Raw genomic sequence first — 9,725 nt, forward strand, 5'->3', positions numbered from 1 at the left:
ACAATTCTTTCTCGAAGCATCTGCAAGAATTTTTTTGTTTTTTGGCGAAAGGTTTCATGGAAAAAGTTTCTTCTTTTTCCTTGCCCATTATGAATATAGTACCTACCAGTGGGAGCATCTGTGAGGCCCTTGGTGAGAATAAAGGACTGATGTCTGCTCTTTCTGTTGGCAGTGGGTGCAGTCTGTGAGGCCCTTGGTGAGAATAAAGGAATGATGTCTGCTCTTTCTGTTGGCAGTGGGAGCAGTCTGTGAGGCCCTTGGTGAGAATAAAGGAATGATGTCTGCTCTTTCTGTTGGCAGTGGGTGCAGTCTGTGAGGCCCTTGGTGAGAATAAAGGAATGATGTCTGCTCTTTCTGTTGGCAGTGGGTGCAGCCTGTGAGGCCCTTGGTGAGAATAAAGGAATGATGTCTGCTCTTTCTGTTAGCAGTGGCCACACCCCAGTCTCCTGTAAACCTCTCCTGAGCTGTTTTACTGGACGGCTAGTGCGCCCGATGACCTACAGTCCCAAAGAACCGAGTGTACCAGAATGAAACGAGAGTACGTGGAATAATGACATTATAATTTCAAAATTATTTTTTGTTTTGTTTCATTTGCAGTTATTCTAAGTATTTTTTTTAATTTTTATTTAACCTTTATTTACCCAGGGTAGGTTCGCTGAGCACGGATGCTCTTTTGCAGGAACGCCCTGCTTCACACTCATACATTTTCACACTTGGGAGCTGCCCAGTACAACCACAATCCTCTATTATTGGCCACTGAGCAGCTCCACTGCTCTAGTATGCATTAGCACTCACTGCAATCTTGAGAGCAATCTTCAATTTTCTTTTCTTTTTTTTTTTTTCTTTTTTTTGATGCCAGAAAGGTCCTAGGACAGTGCAAGTTCAGGGATGGTTCTCTTCTCCACTGTCAGCTCAATATTGCCTTCAAGATGAAAGACAACAGAAAGTAACATCTATAACATTAACTTCTACAAAAACGGCAGTAGAGCAGTTTGATTATGGAGCTTTTCTTCTCAATATAAAAAGAAGTCAAGATGTAGTGAGTGAGTAGGCTAGCTAGACAGAATGGAGAAGACACATGATGTCTTGTGTGGACTATGTATATATGAAACAATGGACCATATTTGTCAATAATTGCAGTATACAAAATAATGGGAATACTCATAAATGTAACACTTTTATACATCATTCAACCAAAAAAAAAAAATCTTAAGACCTTAAAAGACTTTTTACAGATAGTTCCCAATTGTATTTGAAAGACCTATGTACAGTTTAGTAGTTAAGAATTCTTGTTCACACACATAAAGGCACTGAACAAAATTATCTAGATTCCAGTCAAACAGTCTGCCTGTTTTTGGTCCTTAGAAATCTTGATAGTGAAGTGGGATGTATTTGTCTGGAATACTGTAGCACCATCAAATTATTTATTATTATATGTAATGCTATACCCCGAATGCTTAAACTCTGGTGACGTCCCTTACTGTCCGGATTTCTCAAGTGGTGAACAGTATAAAATGTATACTACTTAGCCTGTTTTGGCCCATGCAGGTTGTGATAAATGTGCACCATGTGATTCTGTATTAGGCTAACAGCAGACCAGTTGTGTCCAATTATTGGGGATTTTATCACTAGCGCTGTGTACAAAACAGACGGTGGAACAGAGGGAGGTTTTGTTTGGGAAACGACCTGCGTTCCGAGAGATTTGGAATAAATTGGAATCACAAGTGCGAACTTTTGGAGCTCATGGCATTCAAATCGATACAGGCTACTAATACCCAAAGCCAACTCCGCCCATGATTATCTGAAGGAAATGGGACGAGACGAAACATTTCGAAAATTCGGGGCATTTATTTAAAAGTTCGCCGTGAGACGGTGAAGATGACGGATTGTAATCTTATAGCTGCGCTTTTTACCACCGGTTTAGTTTTATCCTGTGTTGCATTAACTTTAACTTCATCAGATAATAAAGTTAGCTTCGAGGCGCTACTGGCGAGGCTCTCCGCCAGTTTGATAGCAAGAGGCGAGCCCGTTTTCCCTGACCAGACGCTGCGGCTGGACGGGAGCGCACTGCAATCGTTGGAGAATGATATTACAGATTCTGGGGACATTCCTCGGTCTATCCTCGGTGACGGATCTGCGCTTGGCGGTCCACAAGTTCAAACTAAATACGGAGTACTGAAGGGGCTTACAGTAGACAAGGCGCACATATTTTACGGAGTCCCGTTTGCTGACCCGCCTGTTGGCGAGAGGCGGTGGAAGCCCCCCACTCCGCCGACGCCGTGGAAAGAAGTGCGCGATGCCACATTCCCGAGACCCGGCTGTATGCAGACATGCAGTGGACCCATCTATAACGAGTGTCCTACAGAGGTAACGCACCAAGAGTAAATATAAGCTGCTTACGTCATAAAAGTGCAGTGTCGCTTTAAACGTAAGCAGGTTCACACATTAGGCTTGTTGTCCATGCATGCACTTTATTGAAAGACAACGTGTGTACATTAACTTGAAATGAAAACGCTAAGTGGCGTTTAAATTTGAATTCTGTCATGAGTTTTGCGCACATCGAATGAAAAAGAAATGCAATTGCAGATTTGCATTTTAATTAGGAAAAATTCCGCAGTATGCTTCCTTATCCAGTGATGTATCATAATAGCCTTGCACACACGCAAAATGTTCCTTGGTTTCTTAAAGAACCACCATTGAAGGCAAGAAGCCTACTGTTATTGTGTGCAGGAGTATTTCAGCATGTCCAAAGGCACAGGGACTCAAAGTTGGATAAGAAAACTCCAAATGCCTTCAGTTCAGGCAACTTAAAAAATACAGTACACACGCTTGAAAATACTGGATTGAAAACAACCTAGACTGGCCAACAGTGTACTGTAATGGGTAGGGAGCTGGTCTTGTAACCTGTAGGTCACAGGTTCAAAAGAGGCAAACAGGACACTGCTGCTGTTCCCTTGAGCAAGGTACTTAACTTGCGTTGATTCAGTATATATGCAATGTAAGTACTGTGTAAAAAGATGTGTAAGTCACTCTGGATAAGAGCATCCGCCAAATGCCTGTAATGTAATGGGTAGTTGCTGAGTAAATAGTGGACAGCCTGTTGGAAAATTCCAAGAGATATATAACACCTGCTGTACACCCTTTGTACACCCATCACTATATCAGAGCACATGTAAACAAAAAGGAGGAACTGCTTTCTTCAATCAACATCAAAAAACATCAGGAACTTCTAACGGCTGACATTTTCTTTTTGCTAATTACTTATCAAGGCACATGCAACTTATCAAACTTATCAGAGCACATGTCACTAAACATATAAATATATTTGTTTTATTTTTTTTTGCCAATGTTTGCAAAACATTTAGTCTACGACCTAAAATGTCGTGAATAGGAGGTGGTTTGGGGAAGTCAAGAATAGGAGGTGGTTACCTAAAATGTCGAGAATAGGAGGTGGTTACCTAAAATGTCAAGAATAGGAGGTGGTTTGGGGAATTTCAAAGGAACATAGCCACAGTGATTTCATAAAGTCAGCAAGATTGAGTGTCAACCAATGAACATCATTTTATGTGCCGCATTGAAAGAGGAAACACCCATAAGGAGGGAATTAAGGGGGGTTAAGTCTGAAAAAGTGTATAAAAAAGAATGTAACTGAGGTGATGGCAGAGCTTTCTGCAGAAAGGTCTCGGCTTTGTGATCACTGGTTGAGAATAAGGTCTGATATTCTGAAGATTCTGCCTCATCCTCTTTATTGAAAATATTGAAGAAATTCTGCACAAAGATTGAAGAACTTGTCGTCTGGAAACCACGACAAGCCCTCATTCTGGGTTGAGTCAAACCAGCAGGTTGGGATGGGCCAATGATATTGCATGCTGGGTTTATTATTTAATATAATTTGTTTACATAATAAGTACAATATGGGTCTAAATCAGTCTTGCTACTGGGTTTTTTCATGCCATTGCCCCCCCCTTGTTCCACCACTATGTATCACCCTTTCTTAACTGACATGCTATTAAGATAAGAAAACATGCCAGAAGGTATTTGTATCCCATATGTCTTAAGACTAAGAAAACACAAGTCAAGAAAATTATATTTACAAAAACCAATTCAGTTCAATACAATTAAATTCAATACAAACAATTCAACAATTAAATTCATCAATAAAACACACATAATTATTTAGAAAAATACACAGAAATTGTAAATTTACATATTTCACCCTCAAGGGAGTGGTCTGATCTTACCAATCAGGTAAAGGACTAGTCATTATGTGATAAATCTTAATGTCTCAAAGAGACAGGCATATGCTGCACTATTTTAGTTCCAACATGTGCTGGAAGAAGAGGAGAGAGAGAGGGAGAGGGAGAGAGTTAGAGACTTGACTTTTGGGCTCCTTTATGCCACATAACAAAAAAGAAAGAAAATGAGACTCAACAGGTTCATACCATTATCAAAAAAACCACCCCCACCCCACCCCACCCCATCCCACACACACACATACACACACACACGTGAACGCACACACCCACTCGCACAATTAACCGAACTATACAATCACAAATTTTAAAAAAACAAACGCAATTACAGAATATAGATCTTCTCACCAAGACTTCTAAACAGTTGTTTTAATTATCCATCCTCATTCACCCTGAATAGATATTGCACTCCCCAAATCCCCCAGAAACCCTGATGATTGTACACCGATGTATAAATGTAGTTCAAAGACATGTGCTCCAGAGTGCAATAAGGCAAAATTGGAAACAAATACTTGCAGTCATAAAAAAAGATTCAGAAGTACAACATCGACACCTTGGAAAACCTTTTAAGGAGATCGATACAGTTGTATTTCCTCTAGATATTTTTTTTTTCGTGCTTTTTTTTTGGTAATCATGGTACAGTGCCATCCCTTTCAACTTGTATCCGGTAAAAAAAAAAGGAGTGTCTAGTCTAAAACAATCACATTCTAAAAGAAAATCTATAAGTGATTCTCAGGTAGTCCATACTTACTGGCTGAACATCAATAAATTCCTGCTGGGCCTCATCAAGCCTGGGCAAATCTTATGTACTTTAGACGGCAACAGAATAGGCTGCAGTCTGAGAGCTGGTTCCCCTTTGGAATCTGCAGAATTACAGTATTTCAGCACAAATTACAGGCCAGCTGTTCTCATCTCCTTAGGTAGCGTAATCAAATGAAACCGCAGTGAGAGGACCATGTTTTTTTTTCTTTCTTCAATAATGACGCCGCTGAATAAAGACCAGCAACCAGAGAGTGAACAAGGTCCCTTAGCAGCAGTGCCCGTGGTGATATGACCAGGATATCGCTGATATTTCAACTCCTCTGTTCGAACAGTGAGCTTCCCCTTTATTTTGGCCCAATGTCAAAATGTTTTGTGGCAAGTTCAGCAGCCATGTTTAAAATAGTTCTGTTGCCACCTCCACATGGACAGCTATGAAGTCCTGAGAAATCTGTTTCATGTAAATGGTAAATGGTAAATGGACTGCATTTATATAGCGCTTTTATCCAAAGCGCTTTACAATTGATGCCTCTCATTCGCCAGAGCAGTTAGGGGTTAGGTGTCTTGCTCAAGGACACTTCGACACGCCCATAGGGCGGGGTTTGAACCGACAACCCTCCGACTCCGATTAAATGTAAAACAGTTAATAGCATATTGATAGAGGAAGTTGCCGAAAAGACATCATAAATTATCTATATTTATAGTTAAAGGTACATACCACGCCTGGCTTGGTTAGCGTGGGGAACTCAATCAGGACAACGCGGGTGGATTTTGAAATGTTCGCTCTTAGCCATTGCGCTCTGCAGATGGCGGTTAGCGACGTATGGAGCTCCTCCTGGTTGACGGGCTGTGCTTTATGGTGAAAACGTTCCTTGAGCTGCTCAGCACTTCCTGCCGATATGGCGGAAACTGTAAAACTCAGAGCATGGCAAGTTGGCAACCGTAAGATTTCATTTCAGTGTTTGTTTTTATGGTAAAATAACCATTTTATGGTTCGCAAACCGCAAGGCTCCTACTGAGGAAGACCGATTAAGGGCTTTGGCCCGAATTGCCACTGTTTTTGTGAATTAAAACAGCTGAAGGTAGCCTTAGAGCATGCAGACTTTTATTTGACCAATTATTGCTGGAATGCTGTTCTGCCCAACACCTGCTACTGAGGATAATGGATGTGCATGTCCCCACATAACCTACAATCTTAATTTTTATATATATATTTTTTTACTTCAGAATAAAAGTATTGCCTGGGATCACAGCCCACAGCCCTCATTTTCTGTATAGCCAGTATATTTAAATAATTTATATACGGATAGCCCTTCATCTCTTGTTGAACCTTTGCTTAAATATGCAGTTGTCTCTTAGGCAAGGAAATGCCTCCACCAAGCCTGATGTAAGTCTCATTTTTGTGTCTTTGGGATCATTTTACCATAGCGAACAGAATCTGACTGCTACCGTACCTCTTTTTCTGACAGTGCAAGAGAAAATGATTTGCACAGAGATTTGATTATCTTATATTCCAATAACCCCTATTTTGGCTGTTCAAGTAATTATACCCCGACATCAATTTCTATGATAGTGATGTGAAACTAGACATTTATGAGAATACGTTTCTTCACACCCCTATTTCTGTATCAGTGGTTTTTTATTTATTTATTTTTTTGTAATAAGATTTTCATTTCCCTATAATATAAGCACATATGGTAATGTTTCTTTGGTTGGTCAGTAGAAACAGCATTACACACCAAAATATATAATAATAAATTATTGGGATATCCCAATCCAGTTTTTTATTTTGTAGTTATAGATATACGTTTTTCGGCTTTCTGTTTAAATTGCTCTAGATGAGAGTTTTTGTAAAATGTCTACATACAAACATTATTGGGATGTCCAGCATACCCCTATTGCGCAATGAGCCAGATATTCCAACTTCTCTGGAGAAGTACAAGCTCTCGATTATATTCAGACATCACCAGTTTACATTTGAACATATTTTTTGTAGACTAATCAGGAAGTCTCACTGAGATTAAAATCTCTTGGAGAAAGACAGTGATAAGGGATTTACAACATTACAAAGTTCAGACAATACAACCACAAACACTGAATCTTCACACAAGTATTCCATAACACTTACATGTGTGTGTTTTACACCAATCACGTGAGTGGAAACCTATCTCTTATTCTTGAAATCAGACAAGGAGCAACGTTTTCTGATTTAAGTATTGGTGATTCGATGTATATTTAGCATGTAACATCTTTTGGTAATATTTTTTCCATAGGTCAGTGAAGACTGCCTGTACCTCAACATATTTGTGCCGCTGGACGTCGACTTCAAGTCTCCTCTGTTGACACCGCTGCCGGTGATGGTGTGGATCCACGGAGGGGATTTCATAGCCGGCTCGGCCTCCAAACCCTTATACGACGGGAGGTTCATCGCCAATTTCACCCGCACCGTGGTGGTGAACCTGGAGTACCGGCTTGGTAAGACCTGCCTTTACGTTCTGAGTCCTTGCTGCTGGTGTTGCTCCAGCTAAACAAGTGTTTGCTATACGTAAGTGCTTGCTATAGATAAGTGCTTGCTATAGATACTGTAAGTTTGCTATACATAAGTGTTTGCTATACATAAGTGTTTGCTATACATAAGTGTTTGCTATACATAAGTGTTTGCTGTAGATAAGTGTTTGCTATAGATAGGTGTTTGCTGTAGATAAGTGTTTGCTATAGATAAGTGCTTGCCATAGATATTGTAAATGTTTGCTATATATAAGTGTTTGCTGTAGATAAGTGTTATAGGTAAGTGTTTGCTGCAGATACGTGTTATAGATAAGTGTTTGCTGCACTTAAAATCCTATTTCTATTCCTTTCTTTACTAAATAAGACAAAAATATTGCCAATGAGATGAGTTTTACTGATTTCAAGATTTGGCAATGGGGTATGACAGTTCATCTTGTCAAGCAAAAAGTAACTTAAAACAAGCTAATATTTCCTACTTTTTATGAGACTGAAACAGTTAAGACAGCCTTTTTTGCAGTGAAGTATCACTAACTTAGTATGCACCCTCAGAACAAAAGGTATGAAAGTATGAAAAAGTGTCTAAAAGACGCATTTGTCACTGGGATGGTACCTTAGAGGTGCATGAACTTGTAACCTTCGTCAACAATGCATACCAGGGGCGTGCACAGACATTTTGGACATTTTGAGGGGCCAAGAACCGCCCCCACCCCAACGTCGGCACATTACATCAAGATATTGTATGAAAAACTGCTGACATTTTAGTTTTATGATGACTACGGCGATTTAATTAGGTTTAATTAGGTATAATCTTAATTATAACAATAACAACAGCAACAACAACAATAACAATAATATTTATTTATTTGGTCCAGGGGGGCAGTTCAGCCAACGACGACAAAGGGGCTGCAGCTTGAGGCACTGTAGCCACCCCCTGCCCACAGGCAATATGACCAAATGTCTCTGGACACCCCTTGGTCTGGGGCTGAAAATAGAAAATGATTGGACTTTCAGGGAGCATTTTGTTCCTTAAAGAACAAAAATGTACCTTCACTGTGCGTTTATTTCTTACTGTGTGACCCGATAAGAATCACAGCGAAGAAAGCATTATTTTAGTCTTTCAGCGAACCCTCTGGAATGGAATTATGGACTTGGTATGCATATGCACGTTAGGGCTTCACAAAGTGTCCTACGAGTCATTTTTGTCAAAAAATGCGCACAAGTTATCTCAGTATACCTTTGGCTTTATTGTTTTCTGCCTTTCTTTAAAAATGTTTTAATGTGTTATTCCCCTAGATTCAATCTAGTGCTCATTTCCAGTTTAAGGGCACGTGCATTACAAACAGGTTTAAGGTCTGCATTTAATCAACATTTGTCCTTAAGTTTGACTTACAAGTTAACACAAACGCTGCACTTTGTGGTTCGGGTAAATTTAATGCTGATCCCACAGTTTGATATTGTTCTATGCAATGCAGAACACAATAATATTTCTAAAAAATAAATAAATAAATATATTTAAAAAGCGAAATTGAAAACCGTGATTATTTTCCAAAACCGAATCGAAGTCAAGCCAAACTCACTAAAAACACTAATCGCTCAGCGCTATCAGAGGCGCTTCACACTGCTGGTGGGGCGCGTTTTAATGCGACTGCCGTTGAGGGAATATCGCCCTGTTTCAGGTGCCTTCGGTTTCCTCGTCTCCGGGAAAAACCCCAAGGCGTCGGCCGTGGGGAACTACGGGCTCCTGGACCAGCAGGCGGCCCTCCTCTGGGTGCAGCAGAACATCGCTGGGTTCGGAGGGGATCCCAGCAGGGTAACCGTGGAGGAACATCCTTTAAAAAATTAATTACAAACCCAGTGACCCAGATTCGGTCACACAAATCTAACGTCGGCTATGCAAACAGACGGGCCCGTGAATCATCGGGGAAAAACCGATGTAAGAAAGTCAAGCTGATTTTAAAGTTACTTTAGTAGAGGTTCTCAGTGCTAAGGTGGTAACATACAGTGACTAAATTGAAATTTAGGACTTGGACCCAACAAACTGGTAGCAGGTAATGGCTAGCTAGCTAGGAACTAACTGTGGTCAAAAGATGAAATAGCCTGAATATCTACCAATGCCAATACCAGCTATGTGCTTCTACAGCATCTGCACTAGTACAATGTGAACAGTGTACATTAGGTGAAAAGTTTTTTTTTGTTTTTTTTTCA

The 9,725-nt window shown here is 40.2% G+C and overlaps 1 protein-coding gene across 1 annotated transcript in view; it reads left to right on the forward strand.

The window, feature by feature from the left end:
* The first annotated feature begins 1,644 nt into the window (after nt 1-1,644).
* The window catches only part of LOC118210336 (cAMP-regulated D2 protein-like), a 19,370-nt gene continuing 11,289 nt past the window's right edge, over nt 1,645-9,725 (forward strand). Inside the window, exons 1-3 of the mRNA XM_035386434.1 lie at nt 1,645-2,367; nt 7,286-7,487; nt 9,197-9,330. Coding sequence (XP_035242325.1) covers nt 1,879-2,367; nt 7,286-7,487; nt 9,197-9,330 — 825 coding nt within the window. The 5' untranslated portion in view covers nt 1,645-1,878. The remainder of the gene's footprint in view (nt 2,368-7,285; nt 7,488-9,196; nt 9,331-9,725) is intronic.

The sequence above is a fragment of the Anguilla anguilla genome, chromosome 12 (assembly GCF_013347855.1).
Source record: "Anguilla anguilla isolate fAngAng1 chromosome 12, fAngAng1.pri, whole genome shotgun sequence".
NCBI lineage: Eukaryota > Metazoa > Chordata > Actinopteri > Anguilliformes > Anguillidae > Anguilla > Anguilla anguilla.